Source organism: Anastrepha ludens, chromosome 3 (assembly GCF_028408465.1).
Source record: "Anastrepha ludens isolate Willacy chromosome 3, idAnaLude1.1, whole genome shotgun sequence".
NCBI classification, from domain to species: Eukaryota; Metazoa; Arthropoda; class Insecta; order Diptera; family Tephritidae; genus Anastrepha; species Anastrepha ludens.
In genome coordinates, this window is record NC_071499.1 from 5899021 (window position 1) to 5923361 (window position 24341).

Consider the following 24341-nt stretch of genomic DNA (forward strand, 5'->3'; position numbering starts at 1 on the left):
GAAGAGGCATTGCTTTAGTGGCCACACGACTTCACGCAGTAGACGACGGTCGTTGTAAGTGCGAATGTATTTTGAAACCTACCTCACCCACCATCCCTCATGCCATCCCAGAGGTTGTGAGTTCGAATCCCACGTGAAGCATGGTCTCCGCACTTTATCAAATTTACCTACTTTCCCTTTTTCTAATAATTTTTCTCGCAAAAACATTTTAAAACTCACTCCTCAAGCCAAACTTATCCTTTCCATCCTCACTCTCGCACAATAGTCAGCGCATTATTTGCAAATACATAGTTGCATCAGTGTCGCTAGCAAGAGGAAGCGGACAACCGCAACTTTAGCGAAGTCCTCAACCATCTGTGCGATTCTTCTGGCAGAAAAACGTAAAACACAGATGGCGCTCCAAGCAGTAAGAAGGCGTTATTCCTAAGTTTAAGACTGGTAGACTAATCACCTACCCTGTCAGAAATCATATAGATTAACGTAACCAACGCAAGACAAATGTGTTGTCGAGGCCCTATGCTCCCAAGAGGAGTGAACAAGGGGGAAAAACATCATCGACCACCCAAAAAAATAATTAATTTTATTATCGAACGATATTGGGTTCTTTTGACTGCAAAAGAAAATACACTGACGCGCCAACTCGAAATGGCTTGTAAACAAAGAATGAATTGGCAGATCGAAATAAAATTTTGTGTGTGTTCAAATGAAATATTTAGCATTAAAACGGTCTATATATTTTGATATTCCTCCATTGATTTATACTTAGGACTCGCTTTCAATACTTTTCAACCAACCTGTACGTGTGCACGAATATTTTTGCACAATTTAGCGCAATTTTTACTTACCTATGCCATTGTAATGTTGTTACACGCATATATATATGTATGTATGTATTTGATTAATGCTAATTGGTAAACTTACAAATATGCGCCGAACATTTGTCACTCCTATTTTCAGTTTCAGTTACACACCAATGTACATTTTTTGTTGTTGCGCTGCGCTGCGTTTCAATTCAATGAAATCTTTTGCTGTAAATATTCTTGACGATAAGTGTTCCTAAACGATTACAATACTCAAATGAATTAGTTAAGTTAATTATCCAAATGTTATTTACATATCATGAAATATTTTAACATTCATACTGACTTCGTTATCGCAGACACATGCATGTATATATGTGTGAGTGTGTATGTGCTATGAATAAATGCTGCATAGAAATTCCACTTCTGCCAAAGGTGTTAATCAATTTATCATATTTACATCATCATTTTTATTAGTACCATTTAAAGCCATTAATATATCAATTAATAATTGTTGTCGTTTATTTATTTACATATAAATTACAAGTAATGGCTGCGCCGCTGTGTCGCTGTGTTGCATTTTATTTGAATATTAAGTAGTAGCTGGAGGTTGTGAAAACGCCTCTTAAACAGCTTTGCCTGTATGTTCATCATACGCCTAGGTGTGTACGCGAAATTGTGAAAAAATTAGTATACAATTAGCAATAATCGTGAATGTGTACTCGTTGTCGAGAAGGTAGCTTCTTATTCTTTTATTGGCTCTTCTGGTTTTTCTTAGGGCAGTATTTTAGGCCTTTATTCTTTGTAATTTTTATTAGAGTCATACCACATCTGAATGTTTCCATTTTTCTGAGTTTCTTTTACATGCAGACGACTTAAAAACTTTTAAAACTACATACAATCTGATTCTTACAATCTTCAATTGACCCCCAACAACGTGGTGGCATGGTGTGAGAATAATCTACTGCAACAAAATATTAAGAAATGTTCTCATGTGCCATTTTTTGAGTCCTATATGAAATACCATCCGCCACTCAGACACAATTTGTTTGCTGATTCTCTCAAATTGCTTTTCAAATATATATGTATATATGTAATTATATATATAGGGTGAACGATGTGAAGGGTTACCAACTTCACATTGCTTGTATCTGTAACAAAGCTCATGACATCAACGTCGAAATTGTTCTAATGACAGTTCAATATATTATTTATAAGCCATCAAAAGCATGAGCATCTCAGTTTTGTTGATTTTTTTTTTTCTGTGATGGAATTCAAACGTAATAATGTGATTGTGTTATATTTGGCTGGAAAATCATAACCAGCCATTGTTCGTGAGCTCAGCCACCTCAAAGTGAATAAAATGTTTGTGTATCGCCAGAATGCTTCGGAAAGTGCTCGGTTGCTCGACTTGAACGAAATAAACGTCAAAGTGGAAGAAAAATGGCCAAAGAACTGAAAATATCGCAAGACAGCATTCGACGTGTATTGAAAAATGAGCTCAAGGTCAAGGCTTACAAGTTCCAAAAAGCACACGATCGTTCACCCCAGCAAAAAAAAGTTCGGTGCGAAAGAGTAAAGGAGTTGTTGCGCTTGCACGAACGTGGCGAATTTCCTAGCATTGTGTTTTCTGGTGAAAAAAATTTCCCATTTGAGCAGTTCATAAACACTCAAAACGATCGTGTTTACTTGACCGATAATTTGAGTTTACGTATGTCCACTCGAAGCAATTTCCCATCGTAAGTAATGGTTTGGGCCGCAGTGATCGCTGATGGACGCTCTCCAATCGTTTCTATCGAGCCGGGTGTCAAAGTGAGTGCGACTTATTATCGGGAAAATGTTTTAGAAGCTGCTTTAGAACCGTGGACACGCAAACATTTCGGTCGTAGACCATGGACGTTCCAACAGGACTCGGCACCGTCTCATAAAGCTCGTGTGAACCAAGAATGGTTAAAAAATCATGTTCTACACTTCATTTCGTCCACTCAATGGCTTTAGAATTCGCCAGATGCAAATCCGATGGACTATTCCATCTGGTCCATTTTGGAGAGCAAGGTGAGGACTAAAAAATATGCCAGTATGGATACGCTGAAAAAAGCGATTATACGAGAATCACATTCGTGCAGCATGCAACTCATTTTTTGACCGTTTGAAGGCTACAGTCAAGGCAAAAGGTGGTCATATCGAGCTAAAATGAATATATGTTAAAATTGTAATCATTTTTGAACAATTTTGTCTTTGAAATCAATAAAAACTAATTTCACACAAAAAAGTTATGGTGTTTTGAATAGGTAACACTTCATATCGTACACCCTGTATGTATATAATTGGCGCTTACATCCTTTTTGGGTATTTGGCTGAGCTCCTCCTCCTATTTGTGGCGTACGTCTTGATGTTGTTCGACAAATGGAGAGACCTACAGTTTCAAGCCGACTTCGAATGACAGATATTTTTTATGAAGAGCTTTTTTATGCACTCGGAGGATTGCCATTGCCTGCCGAGAGGAGCGACCGCTATCAGAAACATTTTTTTCTTTATTTTGCAAAATAGCTAACTTCAATTTACCGACTCCATTCGCTGACATACTTCTCCTAACCGAACCTATACCATGCTTTACAATTGGGATAAGGTTTTTAATTTACAGCTCTTCATTCGCTTTAGCCATATTTTCTGTTTGCAATCACAGTCGAATAAATTGAGTTTACTTTCATCACACACAACAACACATTCATCCAGCAATCAGTCGATTTGTCGGCGTGTTCTAATGCGAATTCGAGCGGCTCGCTTTTGCAAATTTCATTTATAAATGGGTTTTTCTCGGTACGCGGCTTACATTCGTTTTTCCTTAAAATAAAGGGTTTTCCAGTAAGAAGTGTTATTTTGTCTTGTTGAAAATAAACGTTGTCCAGATCAATACCATCCAATTCCGGATCGTTACTCATCTCTCCTGTTTAACACCTAATACCTGTTATTGGAAAACTCTTTTAATTTTATGATTTGCTCTCGCAGTTCAACGCAAATTTCCTTCGTTTTCAGACTAATTTTCACTAATAATACAGTGCCTCACAGAAGTATTTGGAAATAGTTTGTCTAGATTATAAATAATCAGAAAGTCCTTTCAGTTTTTATTTATTGCTCTAAAACTAATGCAGTCATTTCATGGTGGTCTAAGCTTTAATATAAATATAAATTTATTTATATATGATACATTTTTTTTTTAAGCAAAAGCGTAAGTAAATAATTATTAACTTGAAAAGTACGCTCATGTCACAAAAGTGCTCGGAAAAACAATTCCAGACATAAAATTAATTCATCGTATTTTTCTAAAAATATATCTAGGAGCGTATCTTTTCATTTAAATAACTTCGTTTAATCACGGAAATCACAGTTTCATCCCTAACGTGTATTTTGCTAATCTCGGCGAGATTCGTATTAATTAGTGGGGCAGAAGTGCTTGGCTTCCGCTTGATTTTTTTTTAAATAACGGCCTAATCGCGAGACTTAAATTCAGATTTTCCTGATCGGTGTCCGAAGTTTAACGAATTCTTCTGAAAAAGTCTGTGGATGGTTAAATTTTTCGTTGTGAGGAATATGATATCTCTTTTAATGTTTTTTCTTCATTTCGGAAATTAAATATAACTTTTTTTCCAAAGTAGTTTCTTTCGACTTTTTACCCATATTTTAAACAACCTCTCGTATTTTATTTCACATTAAGGGAAAACTACCGAAACCATCGAATTTTACTAACAGCATGAATGTTAAATTCTGTCAACAGCGACGCACTTTTGTGTGGATACGGTGCCTTTGCAAAGTCTATTACGATTTGGAATTCCGAATACTTATGTGATGTGAATTCAGGTCAGTTCATGTTTATAGCGGTTTACACTTATATACGTATTTTGTTTTGAGATGTTGAATTATTTCTTTCAAGAGAAAGCTAAGTGTTTATGTGTGAACCCGGAATAAAATAATATTTTTTTGGGTTTTGTACTAGGAAAATTAGATTTTCGAACACTTTTGTGAGACACTGTATGTTTTTAGATAATCGCAATTTTTGTCAATCGAAACAAAATTGCAGCCTGAATCAGCCTCATAAAGATTTTTTGGCATAATTTAGGTGAACATAACGGGACAATTGGACAAAGATAACATCGATTACAAATAAACAGTTTGCCTAAAACTAGATTTTTATGCGGGTACGTTCCTGTGTGACTGTATATGGTATATAATTATTTATGATAATTTTTTTTTTTAATTGGCGCTTACATCATTTTTGGGTGTTTGGCCGAGTTCATCCTCCTATTTCTGACGTGCGTCTTGATATTGTTCCACAAATGGAGGGACCTTCAGTTTTAAGCCGACTCCGAACGTCAGATATTTCTTTTATGAGAAACTTTTTCAGGGCAGAAATACTCTCGGAGGTTTGACATTTCCTACCGAGGGGCGACCGCTATTAGAAAAAAACTTTTTCTTCATTGTGGTATTTCACGGAGATTTGAACCTATGTTCTCCGAATTCCGAGTGGTAGTCACGCACCAACCCATTCGGCTACGGCGGCCGCCATGATAACTAGAGATACTAAAACATTTTTATTGAAAAACTGCTTGTAATAATATATAAACATTCGAGTAAAACTTTTGATTCTAAACTTAAAAAATTATGTTGATTGGTTCTTTTATTGGAGTATTATAAAGGGCTTTCCAATAACAGGTATTATTTTGAATAGCCCGCTATTTCGGTAGATGTCACTTTTGAAGCTGTCATTTTTTGATATTTGACAAGTAGAAACTACGCCATTAATAAAAATGGAACGATACACGCTGAAACATCGGGTTGTTGGGACAAGTTAGTGATGTGAAGAATAAAACCCGTGCACGTCGCTCAAGAACAGCCGAAAGTGTTGAAGAAAACCCAGGTTTGACTATTCCTCGTCGTTCTTTGGAACTAGGCATACCACAAACGTTATTACATCGTATTTTACATAAAGATTTGGGTCTTAAGGCTTATAAAGTCCAGTTAACACAAGAACTCAAGCCGGCCAATCATCACCAACGTCGCGTCTTTGCTGATTGGGTCGTTGAAATGCATGAAAATGATCCGGAATTGCATCAAAAAATCATCGTGTGTGATGAGGCCCATTTCCACCTCGGTGGCTTCGTCAACAAGTAAAATTGTCGGATCTGGGTCACAGAAAATCCAAGAGTTATTGTTGAAAAGTATCTCTATCTTCAACGTGTGACTGTTTGGAGCGGTTTATGGTCCGGCGTGGTCATTGGACCTTACTTTTTCGAAAATGAAGCTGGAGCAACAGTTACGGTGAATGGATTCCGCTATCGAGAGATGATTAACGATGTTTTATGGCTGGAAGTGGGTGGTATTGATATGGACAACGTTTATTTTCAACAAAACGGCGCTACGTACCGCACAAGCAACGAAACCATTGATCTTTTACGGGAAAAGACCTCCAATAACACCTCTTATTGGAAAACCCTAGATTTATTTGCAATACTTTTTCCGTTATAATTTCAGCTTCATTTTATACAGGCGACGCGAAAAACACTGAATTGCGTATCTCATTGCCTAAGCGAATTACATTACTAAGTTTTTGTGTACCATTAAAGAAGCAGCTGCCTGGCTACTTACTTGCGTAATAACTGTTGAGAAGGTAAATATTTACTCCGATAGCCAAGCGACAATTAGGGCTCTAGGCTCTATTATGGTGCATTCGAAACTGGTCAGGGAATCTCTGGTCTCTCTCTCGATTGCATCAGAATTCTTCGATATAAAGATAATTTGGGTACCTGGTCACAGTGATATTTCTGGAAACTGCGAAGCCGACGAGCTGGCCAGACAAGGGACCTGTGAGGTAGTGTGTCCGCGAAAGGAGAGGATCGCGATCCCCTTGACAACCTGCTCTCTACTCCTGGAAGGATGGGCTTTGCACCAAAGCAGCGAGTGCTGGGCAAGTACACGAACGTCTAAGGTCGCGAAGTCCTTCTGGCCACGTTTGAATAGGAGGCGTTCGAGGGATATTCTGAGGATGACAAAATCTCATCTCTCAAATTTCGTGGGCATCCTCACGGAGCACTGGCCGCGCATGGAGGATGAGGTGGAATCGTCTCAGCACCTGCTCCTCAGCTGCCCAGCTCTCGCGGGACTAAGATTCAAGCATCTTGGTTCTCACCTCTTTTATGCGTCTACTGATATAGCAGGTTTGATAACAAAAATATTCATTCATTCATTAGCAGCATAAGGAGGTTAACACAACCGCAGACCAGTCACCGTTCATAGTCCACAAACACTCCACCCTCCCCATCCCTTTCCCTTTCGTCCTTTTTTCCTTCACCTCTTTTTCCCCTCTTGCAATGGTATCACAAAGGATGAACCAAACTTTTTTCGTCCAAGTGGGTCCACTCTATGGGCAACCATCACTACCTCACCTAACCTAATCTGTGTACCATTAACTATCCGGTTGCAGATTTTGGTTTTAAATTGAAACGAAAGGGGTCCGCGTTTGCTTCGTTATTCGTGGGGGTTATTTAGTCACGATGTCGCAGTGGGCGGGTGAACAACGTGTGTCCGCAAACGAAGTGTATTTCAAGACGTGTGCAACTGCTCGTCGTAGATTTTATTCAAGTTACAATATTCGACTTTTACGTGATGCCCGACGAGAAGATTTGATGCGTTCATGGGTGCGAAGGCTCCGGGCAACAAGTTTCGTGGGACACAGTTTACCGCCGGAGCTCAGCCAAATATCGACCGCTAATGAAAATATTGAGCCCGCCGCTATAAGTTTGCTCGATAATCCGTGCCATTCCGTGCGCAAGAGAGCGACTGCCCCGGGACTTCCAAAAACTTTAGTGCAAGCAATATTGAAAAGGGTGTTCAACTTCATTCTGAATCAAATAAAATTTTTAATTTCAACAAACTCATTTGCGCTCCTCGCCTGCAAACTACCGATTTGGTAAATAAATTAATATCGTCCGTAAATTGACATTTTTATCTTAAAATGCCATTTAGCTAAACACAGCTCGTAGAAAATAATGACAACAAGCAAAATTATTACTATTAAGCGCGATCACTTCTGTATGAGCGGCTCGATGCAGCCAGGGGCTCATTGCTGATGTTGATGCTAAGGCTAAAACAGGAAAGCGTGGTAATGAAGTCAGTGGTCGTAAAAAGAATACAAAAACAAAGAAAAATATATAAGCAAACATAAATAAAAATAAAATCATGGAATGGAGATAAAAAATTATATGACATAAAATAAAATATATTATCGCAAATATTGACATTGTCACACCTTGTTTACACGCTTGTACAACTGAAACCCCATATTTACATATGTAGGTATGGGCATATGTGTACATATATATACAGATGCACTCATGTTTGGCAATGTCTTAGCTTCCACTTCGCAACGAAATAGCTCAGCAGTTTGTTTTATTAATGGCAACCAACTTCTTACCCTCGCACTTCCATTGTGAATAAGTAGTTTGCCCGCTCGAGTAGCTGGATCGACGCCTCCCTCACTTTCGCAGTCAATAAGCAGAAGTAGTGATCTGGCTAAATAAACCATAATCTCGGCTATGTAAGTTTGATCAATGAACCGCTCCTCTAAAATGAAATGGTGAGTAAACAACTGCATGAGAGTGCCTGCTAGTAGCATTTTTGTTGTTCGCTGTTGACAATGACTGAGAAAATAATATGTTGCCATTATTGGAGCCTGAAAGAAACAACCGTTGTTGTTGATCGTATCTTCAGCAGTGACTGTCAGAAGGTAATAATCTTATCAGATTGCTTTGAAAAATGTTATAATATAATAAAACAATTTTTATTTAAAAATTTATTTATGTATTAAAAAGTGGCTATTGCTATGTTGAATGAATGAATGAATGAAAATGAGGTTTTGCACTTCCATTTCATGGTCTTTTGTGCCCTCTACTTATTACAGTACCTCATCTCTGCCTAGTTTCCTTAATAAATCTACGATAGAGTTGTAAAGATCTGTCAGTACTCTTGATCATTTCCGATACATAATAAGGCTATGTAACTCTGCCATTGCTTGCTGTGGGTCGGCCGCTGGTAGAAAAAATCTTTTCTATCATTTGGTATTTCATGACCACAATTTTTTTTGAACCATGATCATCCTTTTTGGGTGTTTGGCCGAGCTCCTCCTCCTATTTGTGGTGTGCGTCTTGATGTTGTTCCACAAATGGAGGGACCTACAGTTTCAAGCCGACTCCGAACGACAGATATTTTTATGAGGAGCTTTTTCATGGCAAAAATACACTCGGAGGTTTGCCATTGCCTGCCGAGGGGCGGACGCTATTAGAAAAATGTTTTTCTTAATTTGGTGTTTCACCGAGATTCGAACCGACGTTCTCTCTGTGAATTCCGAATGGTAGTCACGCACCAACCCATTCGGCTACGGCGGCCGCCTGCATATTTCGTATACTGTAAGTAAATAAAGGGTAGTTAAATTTCAAGGGCCGATGCTGAATGTGAACCACACCTAAACGTCAACGAAACCGTTGGACTTCTATCTTTGGGGTTATTTGAAAGAAAAGGTGTACGTGGATAAGCCAGCAAGAATTCAAGAGCTAAAGGATGAGATAATCCGGCACATTAACGGCATAGAACCTCAATTATGCCTCAGAGTCATCGAAAATTTGGACCATCGGATGGAGGTGTGCCGCCGAGGCCGTGGCGGCTATTTGACCGATATTTCGTTCTATACGTAATTGAGTCACACCAATATTATCACAATAAAGATAAATGACAATAATTTCTTAAAAAAATGGTATTTTAATCAAGATCTACACCGGCCCTTGAAGCTGAACCACCCTTTATAACTCAATTTCATTTCTGACTACTTTCGTATCACCGTTAAGGTACTTGAAGCCAAAAGTAGCATATGCAAAAAGTTCTCTGATTGCCGATTTTCAATATTTACCTACCAAGTTTCGTAAAGATATCTCAATTTCTCTCGAGAGTTATCTGCACGCTTCCTCCCATCTGCAATCAATTTACACGTCATTAATACTATAACAGCTTTCCTCTCTCTAGTCTAGTCTCTTTTATGTGTGCCTTCTACATGGCTCCACTACATTGGTTCAAAACTGAGTCCTACGAGTATGAGGGGGAAGAAGACCATAACGCCAGCAGCATAGTAAACCTACAGTTACTCACAGATAACAGTGAGGTCCAAAGCTAAAATGCAGGATGTTAACTCTGACTGCAAAGAAGTTCGATTAGCATGTGCTATCCCAGATTGGGGGCGGAAAGTTGAGTGAGATTAAAACTTGCAATCATGTACCCACATCCATCCTCCAGGATAACCTGATGGTATGCCTAAGCAAACCGATGGTGCAGCCCAGCTCTTTTTTTATGTGCGCAAACCCAACCACCAACATCAAGGTTTAAATACAAGAGAAGAGCAGATCTTCTTTATTCAGTATTCTTTTTACAAACGCCGCTATTCTAGATCTCTGGTAACACCGTCAATAGGGTTTTTCATGTATCAGTTGCTAGTTCATGACAAAATGCTAATCTGATTACCGATTACTCTAAAATGGACTGTGGAGTAGGTGTTCAAATCTATTACCGAACCGTTTTATGGGATTGCCAAATTCAAAGACTATTTTTCAGTTGGAAGCTTTTCCCATCGGGCAGGTTGGTAAATTAGTTCTAACCTTGGGGTTTTAGTTTGGAGCAAACATTGATATTTTTTCGTATACCCAGGTAGCAATAAAAGCCCCTGCTTCAGTAGTTGTTGATGGGAACTTTGCCAAATAGTATGAGTTAGTCGTCAGCTTAGTATTACCCTGATCGATGAGATAGCCTGGGCCGGTTTGACTTCATCCATTTCAGAGCCACAAAAACTTCGAAGATCCCAACCTTTGCCTTTGTCTATGAGCGCTTTAAATCACCTGAAGTTCATTTGTTATCGGGTGTTTTTAAGAGCTTTAGAACTTAAAATGATAATACAAAACAGAAAAATTATTGGAATGCATTTTTTTATTATAATCTGGCAGATAATTTCACGGCATTTTTTTCGCCATGGCTACGAATTATATGGTCCATTCTATTAGTCCAATAAGTTAGTTAGTTAGCTAGCGCGCTGTATGGCAAGTTTCACCGTATTGCTGGAATCAAATTTCGCTGTTTAGCTGATTAATTTTTGGAAACAAAAAATAAATTTTCACAATTTTGCCAAACCTTAAGCTGCTGGCTTTGCTTGCTCTTCTTGCTCTTCCCGTACAAGACAAGACGCCTATCACGCCAATGGCAAAAGCTTCGTATGCGCGAATTATATTTAGATCGGCAAAAACATTGGCAGTGGTGTTCAACTCCTATGCAAATAGAACATTGAGCTTTTTGAAACTACGCCGTACTTCAAGCGCTTCAAGCAAAGTGCCATTTGGTTACCTCTCATATACTATATTTCAGAGATATTCTATTCATTTTTGACAGTTATCACAGCCTGCATAAAGCCATCACCTTTACTAATTGGAAATGTCAACACAGTTCGCTATTCTCAGCTGGCAAACCATAGTTATCGATATCGACAGTTCTCATGCAGCTAAAAAACACCCGATATAATTCTAATCCACGGAAGTGAAAGGGTGGTGATGTGCAACTTGATAGCTAATCCTACGAAGGGATGCTTCTCACGTCTCACTATCGATCTCCTTGCTTTTTCTTCACGTTGGTGGTGCTGTTAAGCTTTACTCGAGATGGGGTAGACCATCATCGCGTGGAGAATAAGGGGAAAAAACAAAGCAAGGTGAACAACGTCCGGGGTCTCGAAGCCAACAACATCCTACCCGAAACTAATTGTCGCGAAACCGGAAAAATAGCCTCGGATTGATAATCGAACTCAACAATGCAGATCAACGCAAAAGTTAAAGGCCAATGATTTCAGACTTTCAACGTGGAATATAAGGACAATTTTTGCGGAAGCAGTCCACCCAGAGTTGTCATGCTAAGCAAGAAGAAGATAATTCTAATCTAAAAACTCTTTCATTGATAAAAGAAAAAGTCGTTATTTGTGGATTTTTTCAGGGTTCCTGTTTTTTGTTTGTTTTGTTTAGAAATTTTATTTTGCAATATTTATTTTTATAAATTATTTTCTTTATTTTATTTTTTTGTGTATTTTTTTAATTTTTGTTTTCAGTATACTATGTGTAATTTTGTAAAGTCATTTTGTAAATAAATAATAATCGATTTTTCAGTTGCAACTATCTATAGGCTCAAATTATAATACAACAGTAGAAAGAACATTTGCACACTTTATGCGTTTGTAAAATTAGAGGCATAAAACAGCGATTTTTTTATATAAGAATTACATATGCAGATTCAATTTTATGTAAAAATGTGTACATGTGTGTAGACAATTCGTAAATTTGAATGAAAATTTTCAACAAAACTTTGGCAAAGGCAAAGCAGGGAAAATGTTCACTCAACATAAAGGATTAGTTTCACGTTTTTTACATTTATAGACTTTGCTTTAGGCATATTTGCAATTGTTTTTATGATAAAAAAGTCAACCAAAAATAAACTATAACCTAAGGCAAAACAGCTAAACCTAATTTTAGGTAAAAATTTGCATTTGATTTTTTTTCGTTTCGCTTTTACACAAAAATAATGATACTAAACACATTTTTTTTAAATAAAGATTTTTAAAAATAATATACAATTATGGTAATAATAATAAACATTATAATAAAATATTAATACAGTTATAAGGTGAAAATGCGCTAATGGTCAGTTGTACGAGTAAATAATAATAATGAGTGAGCTTTTGTGTGTGTGTGCGTGTGTGCGCATGTGTTGTATGTAATGTGTATGTGAGTGGGCGTGTGTCGTTGTGTGCGAAGTGCTTCATTAAGCGTCCACGCTGCATATTCCGCTGCATTTATAAGGGACACACATACATATGCACGTATTGTTGAATGAAGTTACTCAATAGTTGCCTTCTCCAACCAACTCCAACCAGTTGTCCACAACCCGTCAATGAGTGCCTAATGTGAGCCGTTATTCTCGCGAGAAGTTAAAACGTGAAAACTCCAAGCAACACTGCAATAAAAATACTACAAAGTGCTATGAAACATTTGTATTGGCGATAAATGTTAGCAAACGATTTCAGTGTAAATTGGAAAATTGTTTAAAGGCACGAGCAGTGGGGGTCTCCAAATATATATGTACATATATGCATGTGTATGTGTGTGTATACGAACATATGCACGTATGTCCTTGCATCAGTTTATGCGTTTAATATTAGTACATATTTAATGAATATAAAAAACAAATATATATATATTTTATTTTTTTTTTGTAATATTTTTGTAAGTTCTTTTACTTATTCTATGCCATTCAGTCAATCAGTCGAAACAATTGGGATGTGTTTCTCATTCTTGCACTGTCTCTCTCTTTACCTCTCTGCCGCTCTTGTGCTCTCTGTCTCTAACTAGCTGCTTTCGCATTGCATAAAATCCTCAATAATTATTCGATTCATCGTTCTTAATCTATTTTAAGAGAATTTCACTTTAAAATTCAGCGCAGCTTTTCACGACATTTGGAAGCGAGTTTTCAAAAGCTACAGATTTTTGAAGTATTTTTTGTTTGTTTTTTGCTCAAATTCAGCATTCGTTAGAATTGAAAGCCTGAAGCAACTGCACTGGTACTTATATATTTTTTAATAGCTGCCACAAACGCTTCCCCAAAATAATTATACACGTATAACTTTGGCCTCTCCAACTGGCGCACTATAACATTTTTCCATTTGCATTTTCATTTTCACTGCTGGACTATATTGTGTTAACTTTACTTTAATACAATACAAAAAATTGTTTTTCTCCAATTTTTTAGTAAATACTCTCACTAGCGGCTTAGTTTGCAAACATTCGTTCTCCTTTTCGTTTTTCTTTTTCAGTGCTACTATTCATGGTTTTCATTGCTTCGCTACATTCGTTTTCAGTTCTGTTTTCAATAAAGTTACAAAAAGCGTATATTTTCTTTAGAAGAAAATCGTGGTTTTGTTATTCATTTCTTTTCTGTGATACTAGCGCGATTAAGTGTATATATATAGGTATATGTGTAAGCAAGCGACTCGAGTTTGGTGTTCAGCTGCTATGGCTGTTGCTGCCGCTGCGGTTCAAATTGGCTTGTTGTTGCGCTCGCTTCGATTGCTGCCTCTGCTGCCGGTCGTCAGCGGCGCTTGTGTGGTCCTGGTGCACGCGTCTGTGGTGGCGGCGCGAGCGTCGGCACTGCGTGGAGCAGCACTCGTCGATGTTCGGCTCGCCAATGCCGGATTTCTCATACAATTTTCGCTTCGCCGAAATGCGCGTCTGCTGGCAGATGGAACGAGAACAACGTTTGCGATCGCAATTCACTTTCGAATCCTACAAAGAAAAAATAATGAAAAATTAAAGTATTTAAATTATTAATAAATAGTTTCTTAATTTACCTTGCAGCGGCATTTAATGCATTTCTGTTCTCCGTGTGATGCCAAAATGGGATGCCATTCCTGTCCGTTCTCGTAGACCTTATTCAATACCTTACAGCCGCCCTGGCTGATGATGTCTTCTGCCGGGTATGTCACACGTATGCCTTGATCTTGTAATATGTTGGGGTTTAAGACTTTGTCGACACGCGATGGCTTGCTTTCGGGGCACACTTTGCAACAAGCCTTTTTGTCTGGGCGGTAGGCGACTTTGTCTGAACAGCGTAGCATCGGGCAAACAATGCGTGGGCAACGCACTTCCAGAGTAAGCACATCGCAGGTGCAGGTGGTGCACGTGTCAAAGCCGTTCGGTGGCAAGAACGGGTGCCAAACGGTGCCGGCCAAGTGGAATTGATCACCCAAGCGACAACCGCGTGCGGTTTGTTCAGCTGTACTCGCCGTTTCATCGACGACATTTTTCGCCACGCACATGGAGCAACATTCGCCCTCTCGCCGTATTAGCTCTTCGCTAGGTTTACACTGCATTGCTGGGCATTTGATTGGCTCACAAGTGGGTTGACCGCTTTGGCAGGCGCACATTTGGCAAACATCATTTGCGTTACGCCATTGCTCGGACTCGTCATAGAAGCGACCTGAATGGAAGCACTTGGCATCTGGCCCAATCAGATTGTTGTCACCGTGGTCTCCTGGCACGGCTGAATTCGGCACATTGTTATCCGTGTGAAGGGGAAGACAGTGAGAGGGAACCTTTGTAGATTTTAATTTGCCACGCAATAAGAGCTCACTATTCTCTTTTGAATGGATCTCCAGGTAGCATACGTTATTTTCTAATTTAACGAGGTCAAGTGAAGGCATGCCTAGCACATAACCCTCCACGTAGGAGCCGGAGAATTCTTCAAGTAATTTGCGTGTCACTGGAGCGCCGATGGCTTCAATTGGCTTTTCTTCGAGATATATTTGCAAATCCTGTGGATTGTACTGGAACCCATTCACGGTGATCTCGTAATGAAGGCTACATTCGTTATCGATGGCCAACCAAGCCATGCCCATAGCGTGTGCCGGTGCACTTGTAGAATTCTCGACGCGTTTTAGTAGAATTGGCTCAGCAGAATCGCGCGCATCTGCAACGGGGCGGGGTACAAAGTGACCGCGTATGAGACTTGGTTCCTTCTCGATCGCAATATTGACCCCTAAGTCACCGGCATACAAAGATTCAATTGCTTTTGGACTCAATTTATCGATGGTGCCAATGGCTTGATTGAAATTGAATGTTGGTGTAAGGTTGTCCAGCATAGTTCTGCGCTTACCCAAGTCTTCCATTAGATTGATTTCGGGACGGTCCTTGATGCTGATGTGATCCGTTTCTATGTTGTATGAAAGCGAGCCGTCGTTATTGAGAAAGACCCAAGATAAGCCGCTACTCTTTGTTCTAGACTCCGCGTTGTGTGGTGTAAGCAAAGTCTGGAAGAGTTCACAGGTGGCGCGTGTAACAATGTGACCCTGTATACGTAGGTGAGGGTTCTTCTTCGATTCTATTGTCAATAGCAGCTTGCCACGTGACATCAAACGCAGCATTGGTATGGAGATGGGTGAAGAAATTTCCAAAATATTGATCTCAGCCGAAGGTTTGCGCACCTTTTGCACTTCATCTAAAACGATTTCTTTGCGGTCGGGTGACTCAACGCGCACATTAATCGGACTATCTAAATATTCGTCAGAACCAAATACGCCATTAAAGACGAGTGTGAAATGAACGGAGGCAGCGGCACCGCTGCTTGTCGAGATGATAGCTGTGCCACCAGCGCCGTTTAAAAGAGCGGGTTTCGGGCCGGGTGCAGGCTCTAATAGTGAACTGAATAACTCCGTTTGCAAAGCGGTATATTTGGCAATGTTTCCACCAAGCGCGAGGTCAATCTGATCCTTCTTACCCCACAGCAAAACAACGTGCAAGCGTTCGTCACGCAGCAGTCGTTTATAGTCACGAGGAACACGACGCCAAACGCCACAGATCTTACCAGTCGCATTCTGATACACGCTCTGTGTATCGGAGAGTGGGGTCTGCAGCTGATGCTCCTCCAGTATGGTGCCACCATCATTGACAAATTGAATGGTACGTGGGCGATTAGTTTTCGACGAGATGTAGAAAGAGTAATAGAGGTTTTTCTTATGGAACAAGAAACGGCCTGTGGCAACGATATTTTGCGGATTGTAGGTGCTTGTCGCATACATAGCCTTCATCTCTTCTCCTTTCAAGAAAAGTGATGTTCTGCCGGTGAGTAGAGCCGCGAAATCTATAAGCAATGAATAAACCGTTTAGAATATTCGTTAGTAAGCGAATTAGCAAAATTAGTTTGCGGAAAAAGAAATCCATTGTTTTCTTGGTAGATGGCTGTAGTGAACGATATTTCGTAAAGTAACGATCAAATAATGTAAAGTTTATGATCGTTGTCAAGGTGATATTTCACATTAAAAAAAATTGGTATGCTGTTTTTGTTTGTTCCTCTCAGTTGTGAGTTACAGGGAGTTAACAATAGGAGTAAACAAAGACTTCCTCCTAGTAAGATCCTATGGATCTATACAGCTATGATAAGACCTATTATCACCTATGCATGGTGGTCTGGATGACTCTCTCTCGTGGGAGTCAGGAGGACCTTATCGAGACTACAATGCACTGTGGCCATCTGTTGCACTGGAAAGGCCTTGACGACCACCTGTAGGCTGAAACACAATGGGTATTGATACGACTCCTGTCCGGTATTGTACAACAGAGAAATCATGGACTTCGGTCCAACGATCCTCTCCATGCCCCTTGGCTCCATGCCATCAGAAGTCGTACTTGAAAAAAGATACAGTGTGGTGCTGCCAGAGGCTCAATTGTGGTCAAACTCTAAAAATAAGCCCGGCAAACACTGTTTTCGCATTTTAACGGATGGCTTCAGGACCGAGCACGGCTCCGGCTCTGGGGTCTACGAGGAATCCAGCGGGAAAAACTACACATTGTTATTCAAGAGGTGTATGCTATTCAAGTAGCAATGAACTTTGTTGTGGAAAACAGGTGGAGAGGCCGATCTGTATGTGGCTGCAGCGACAGCAAAGCTGCTCTTATGGCCTTAGACAGCCCTAAAAACCACTTTAAGAGTAGTTGAGTTCTGTAAATTCAGGCTGAACTATGTCGGTAGACATAATATCCTGATGCTCACATGGTTGCCGGGACACGTGGGTATCGCGGCTAACGACAGCTCTGACTCTTTAGCTAGGATGGGCTCTGAGGCCAACTTCTTTGGCCCGTATCAAGTTCTGTCACTCCCTTCTGCAACGATTAAAACCACGGTTGGCAAATGGGTTACTTCAACCCACAAGCAAAGTTGGCAGGCTGACAGAGGCTGCAGATGCACAAAACTTATGTTGCCTGCACTTCCGACCGACTGTCGCAGATCCTCCTGTCATTAAGCAGAAGGGACTGGTTGGACTGATGACGGGCCACTTTCCGCCCATAGAATCACATGGAAAATGTAGGCACCTGAGATAGTGCGATCTGCCTAGCACGCGGAGAGGAGGATGAGACGGCCTTCGCTCGAATCAGGCTTGAGGTCTTTGGCGCTGATGTGCTAAGAAGCGACCACCTTGGTTCCTTGGTACCACATGACCTACTCAGATTTCTTCGGAGGTCGGTAGATTTAAAGAAAATTAAAAAAGGAAACCCGAGTAATTGTGTCTGAGTTCTGTACTTACTAGTTGTGCCGACAAAAAAAAACAAGAGAAAATTCGGTACTGTTTTCTTTGATAAAGGCGAAAATGCAAGCCAGGTACAATGCCGCTGAAATTGAATAGGTGTTTATGGTGCCCATATTGTAACAGCAAATTACGTGCAATTTTGGTTTAGTCGTAGCATCGCCCAGGAGCTAAAGATCGATCATAAAACAGTTTCAAGCCATTTGCGCAAAAATGGATTTTTTTCGCCCAAACTCATGTTAACCAAATAAGAATAAAAGAAAACAATAATTACGTTTCATATTGCGCTCCTCCTCTTCAATATTAACCGGGGCAGGTACATCCAAGGATACGTCCGTATCTGCAATGAGAATTAAGAAAATAATGAAATATGAGACAGATAAATTAACAAAAGGTATTAAAAGATTAGACAAATTACGAAACTGTCAGCAGTTAAATAGAATTTGGGTTTACACCAAATTGGAAATCGTAAAATTGGCTAACTAGTCTGAGGACCGCTGCGTGACGGCAACCAAATGCAAAAAGTAAAATTATGAATGAAACGTAAATCGGATAAATAATGCGTAAGCGTTGGGATTGTGCGTTGGGTGTGCGATGCGTCGGCGTGGCAATTCTGCTTGTATGCATAAGTATTTATGTACGCCTATATGCGCATGTCGAAAAACAATGATCACAAACCCATGTCACGTCCGAAGCTTAAGTCGAATATTTATCGCTTAGTATGCGCGCATATGAGTAGAAGAGGACATTTAGAAAGAGATTTGTGTTGTCGTGCATTCATGAATATGCATGCGTGCTACACCTACGTATGTGTGTGTGTGCGTAACGGCAAGGTTGGAAGAATCGTAACTCTGGGAATTAACGTAAGTATGCAACCAGACACAATTGGGCAAACAGCTGTACAGAGGAATAGAGTTGGCTAAGTAGCACCCATTTGCGCTCAACCACTTGCATTCAAATGGCATAACACGCAGCCTGTTGTAGGTGAGAAGACGTAGGAAGCCAACATTACAAAAATGAATTTGCAGATTGCTATTGACAGTAAACAACAGCACAGTGATCAACGAAAGAGCCAAAACAATAGGAAACAGTTGCGCCCAATTCAAATAAACACACACACACACACAAGCATACATACACAAGGCGCATCCGCACGTAAAAACTAAGAAAATTCATATAAATCCGCTTTAATGTGTCTATGTATGTGTATGTATGTATGCATGTGAGGTTGTATGTATGTGTGTATGTATGCATGCATATGGGTATGTATGTACATATTTGTTAGGGCGCTTATTTGAGTATTGCAATACTAATCAATTGCGTGTGTGTGTGTGGAAATTCTTCCAATTATTTTCTTATTTTCTGCTCACTGGCTGTTCCCATCCCGGCTCGCAGTGGCGAGGAAGGAAGTGGATAAAGGCAGGTAAACAAGTGAAGGAAATTAGTGTGGTTATTGTGTGTAATTTGGTGCGCTACGTGAGGCCCAGCGGCTTCCAAAAAAGAAATGCAACAGCAGGAAACCGGTGAGGGACAGTACGTGGAAATGCTTGAATGAACGCATCGTAGACTTAATGACGTTGTATGATAGTGCGAAGAACAACAACAACAGACATCACAACAATTGCAGCATTAACCAAATTCCATCCAAACGATTACTGGCACGCCGCTTTGTCTGCCACCTCGTCTGCCACGCAGGCTGGACGCGCTTGTTGCCGTGCCATGTCCGCCGTAAGAAGTGTTTCGGTGTTGGATGAATTGCACTGATAGGTAAATAACTGATCGTGACGCATATTTAGTACGAGTACGAGTACGAGGCAAAATAAAATGCTACATAGCACCCATTGTGGGGCTTATCGCTGATTGCAAATCACGCCGCCAAACAACCTCTACGTTGGTCGCAGCAAACCTTAACGTCGTTGCCTCTGGCATTTGAGGTCCTTTAGGTCGCTGGTAGCCCACTGAATGGTTTGACTGGCTGTCTAGTTGAGAGATTGACTGACACTCGGTATTGAGGTTGGTCCTAACGATGGGCCGTTAACGCATTCAGCATTCTATACTTGGCCGCAGTAATGCAATTTTTAGTATCGTATATTTTCTGAAATCGTTCAATTTTTTTCGTGTTTTTTTTCGTGTAGTCGCTGTTGCATATTTTACAGTAAAGTATCAGGCGTACCATGATTAAAATAAGCTGCAGGTCATTTGTGATCGCTCGCGTCGATCTGACAATGAGTTGAGTTGAGAACGGCATTGCAGTGGGTGCCAATAAGGCAACTGGTCGTCGTCGCCACCACCGCCGCGACAAAGGCCAAAAAAGTCAATTCCAATCGCGACTGGACTGGCAAGGCAATGCGGCAATGCGGCAATTTCGTTGTTGCTTATGCGCGCGAGGGGCACTGAGCCACAAGAATTCTACCAACGTCCAATTTTTATGCATTCCAACGACGTGGCTGGGCGCGCGCGATCGTATACGCCTGATTAAACGCACTCCCTTGCGTGCCGCCGACGACCGCGGCCAGTCAGTCGCGCAAACAACCTTGGCGGTGGCTCCAGCTTTGTTGCGACGGCGATAACGCCGCTTTGCCTCGCTCAGCCTTAAGTCTACATGGCGGCATGTTGTTCCATCCATTTAACTGCGTCAATTCTGAAGAATTTTTTTGTCGGTGGCGGTTTGCAGTTACCACGTTTTTTTCATTTTAAGCTGTGCTGCTGCTGCTGTTGGTGCTGGTGCTGATTGTATGCCAGTTGTGAGCATTGTTATCTTTATTCGTGTTTGCGTTGTTGTTGTTGTTGTTATTGTAGTCGGCAGTGGTAATGAAGGGCGACAAATCTGACACCTTGTATAGCATTTTATTGAGCATGCTGAACGTTGAACAGGAAGGAATACCCGTTGTGTTTTTGTTTGATTTTATACCTCATTTTTCGTTCTCCATTCTTAAAACCTCAATTCCCTTTTTGTTTCTTTTTTTAAGGAACATTACTGCTTGTTGTTATGTCCGTTTAAGTATACCTTTGCATCGGTCTTGAATTTTGTTTACTTCCATTTTTCGGGACTGACTGCCCTCGTTGGTGTTCACATATTGTTGTTGTTCCTTTTGTTACTCTGACTGTCGCTGTTAATAGCGCTTCGCTCCGTAGCAACATTGATCTTATCGTTTGATCTTAATACCTTTTTCTTTTGAATTTGACAGGCGGCTGGAGGACGGCACACCGACAGACAGACAAACACGTTTTTGGCGCTGCTATTGCAGCCCGTTGCTCGTTGGTCCGGCTGATTGTCGAAGGTGTTGCTTATTTTTGTAGTGTCGATGGCGCTACCACGGCAGAGTAGCGGCAGCCCCAGCCAACCAGAATACAAGGAGCAACCCGTCAAACCAAAGATCGGACGGCGAAAATTCATGACTTTTTTGATGGGATCAAAGACATTTCTGTGACCGTGTCAAAGCCGGTGTCGTTGCGAGTGTTACTGTCACTGGTCATGTCACTGCCGCCTTTTTGTTGCTGTGCTTATTGCTTTTGCCATTTCTTTTGATTTTCGAGTTCGTGCTGAGCTTCGGACTGACTGTTGCTAAGCCATTTCTTTGGGAATTTTAGTGCCTTTATTATGTACTTATAGACATTTTTTGTCTTGCATTTTTCGGCTTATGCTGTACTCATACAAACTAAAAAATGAATTAAGTTTTTTCATTCCTTCAGATTAATGAAGCGTTGTCAGGGATTTGGTGTCGGTTTTTTGCTCTTTCGGTTATTCGTAGATATTTCCGTACGTTTTTGAATATCGCCGGCTAAAAATCGAATTCCTTTAAAGATTGACCAGGCAATTTACTATAATTCATTCAAGTGTTTGGAATGTTTACTTGGATCTGTGTATGTATGTGTGTATTGTATAAATTTATGTGAATTGAAAGGGGAATGGAATGTCACTGCTGCCCAACTAAAAAAAATAAACCTAAATAAATTAAAATGAATGGAAACGGGAATAAAAAAATTCCCACTATTTGAAATTCCCGTTCTTTGGAATGTTTGAAATAGTTGATGCGGAAAGGCAAGTCCGGTATGTATGGTACGTAACAATAAATATGAATGACACGGGTTTTACATATTTCATCTCAATAGTTGCATGTTTTATGCTGCCGCAGTTCATTGGAATCGAGAGGCGATTAAGGCAGTTAGAAGAGTTTAATTTTTTTTTGAACATTTTTATGTCAATTACACTTCTACTGTGAATCAAAGCTCTTTAGTATTAGCTGCTGATTCTTTCTACATAAATATTTGTATGAATACTAAGGGCGGCCGCCGTAGTTGAATGGGTTGGTGCATGACTACCATTCGGTTGTGCCCAGGCTCGAAACTCCGGGCATGAAACACGAAATGAGAGAAAAAGCGTTTCTAAAAGCGGTCGCCCCTCGGCAGGCAATGACCAACCTCCGAGTGTATTTCTGTCATGAAACAGCTCCCCATAAAGAACCATCTGCCATTCGCAGGCGGCTTTAAACTGTAGGCCCCTCTATATCTGGAAAAACGTCAAGACATACACCACAAATAAACCGGCTACCAAGGAAGAAGTTTGTAAAGATTTACCGCTCCTGGTGCCCTTTCATTCCGCTGTAACCGCAACTTATCATGGCTAAGGACAAGCTACGACTGCTGGCGTGGGGTATAATAATCGGAATTTTTTAAGTAGGTAGACTTTTTTGTAAAGGCAACAATTTCTTGCACCAATGTGTGTGTGTGTGTGTGTGTAGGTCGCTGTTGGTTCTCCATAATTTGCTGTTTTTTATTTGTATCTAAATGTGGCGCTTGCTGATCAAGCGATCAGACAACGCAGCTCAAATTTATGTAATTCATAAACATTGAGAGCATCAGCGCCAAATTAAAGCCGGTGATTGCAACCTCCGCAGCCTCAACGCTTGCTCTTGCGCATGCCCGTACATCTTTGTGCACGCAGCCACACTCTATCTTTGCGTTCTATTTTTGAACAATTTAGGTTTGTTCCTTTTTTACAATTTCCCACGCAAGCGCAGCGTTTTTATCCTGATTTTATGATTATTATAGCCTTTGCTTTCAGTGCATGCAGGCACATACAAATGTGTGTATGTATGTGTGTGAGCCTGATTTCCATTTTGATTCTTACACTTACGGCAAGCAACAGCTATTATACCAACAGGACTATGTTTTGGAATGTGCGCAGACTATTGGGCGTACAGTGGCCAAAAAGTGCAAAGAGTTTAGTGAAATGTCATGAACCGCTAGAGAGTACTCATTTTCATCGAATCGACGACCACTACTCTAATTTTACTAATTTTCTCTTTTCAAATTTTTCATCTACCTCAACGCTCGCTAGAACCTTATAGGCGATATTTAGAAGACTAATCCCGCGGTAATTGGCACAGATTGCAGGATTACCCTTCTTATGGATTGGGCAGAGCACACATAAATTCCAATCGGGAGGCATGCTTTCATCCAACCGTCGGCGCCCGCGGCTTTATTTACCGATAATGAAAGCCTTATTTAACTACCACTAAAAATTATTGGTAGTGCAATTTAGTGATAGTCCAAATTGCCCAACTCTGAAGATTGCTGCACTATTCTCTTACTTATTTCATTCGCGCACATGAGCTAAATTTTCAGCAAGTTTATGAAATATTTAATAGAAAGTACGCGCTGCAAGCTATTTAAAGTTTGTCTCTTATCGTTTCAGTTAAGCGCATTATACGCTTTCCTTTCATTTGTCTGCCCTAATCTTTACAATTCTCATGCGTGTTGTGAAACGAACTTGACTTGCGTATGCAAATTGATTGCGTTCTGAATAACTTTGTTATTGTTGTAACATCTTAAAAGATTCATGCTGGAGTGCCAATATTTGAGCGGATACAAATTCTCTTCATAAAAAATATTTACCGTTCAGAGTGGGCTTAAAACTGTAGGTTCCTCCATTTGTGCAACAACCTCAAGACGCACGTCACAAAAAGGAGGAGGAGCTCGGCCAAACACCTAAGTGTACGAAGTGTACGCGCCAATTATTACAATTTTTTTATACTTTAAGCATCGATGCACACGCCCGGTTTTTATCGAACTTCAATGCATTGCAATTTGTTAAAGATCATTTTTATAAGGAGATAAAAACGTTGTCTTGTGCACATAACTTAAGTGACCCATCAAATTTTATTGTACACAGCTTCCATTTTAATTTTTTTATTATGTAAAACTAATGTCAATGTAGGCCAAGAAAAAATTATCGATCGATCGACCGTTTATGGCACGATTAGAAAAAACTCGATACATCGAAATAAAACACAGACATTTTCTATGCAGTGATGTTTTTCGACATCCTGCATGTCAAA

The 24341-nt window shown here is 40.2% G+C and overlaps 1 protein-coding gene across 5 annotated transcripts in view; it reads right to left on the reverse strand.

Moving 5' to 3' along the window:
• Window positions 1-11870: 11870 nt before the first annotated feature.
• Window positions 11871-24341, reverse strand: part of LOC128856932 (dorsal-ventral patterning protein Sog) — a 168488-nt gene continuing 156017 nt past the window's right edge. For all 5 annotated transcript variants that reach the window (XM_054092385.1, XM_054092386.1, XM_054092387.1 and 2 more), the window contains 3 exons: window positions 18275-18340; window positions 14272-16559; window positions 11871-14206 (listed from right to left, as the gene is read on the reverse strand). In XM_054092385.1, coding sequence (XP_053948360.1) covers window positions 13928-14206; window positions 14272-16559; window positions 18275-18340 — 2633 coding nt within the window. In that variant the 3' untranslated portion in view covers window positions 11871-13927. The remainder of the gene's footprint in view (window positions 14207-14271; window positions 16560-18274; window positions 18341-24341) is intronic.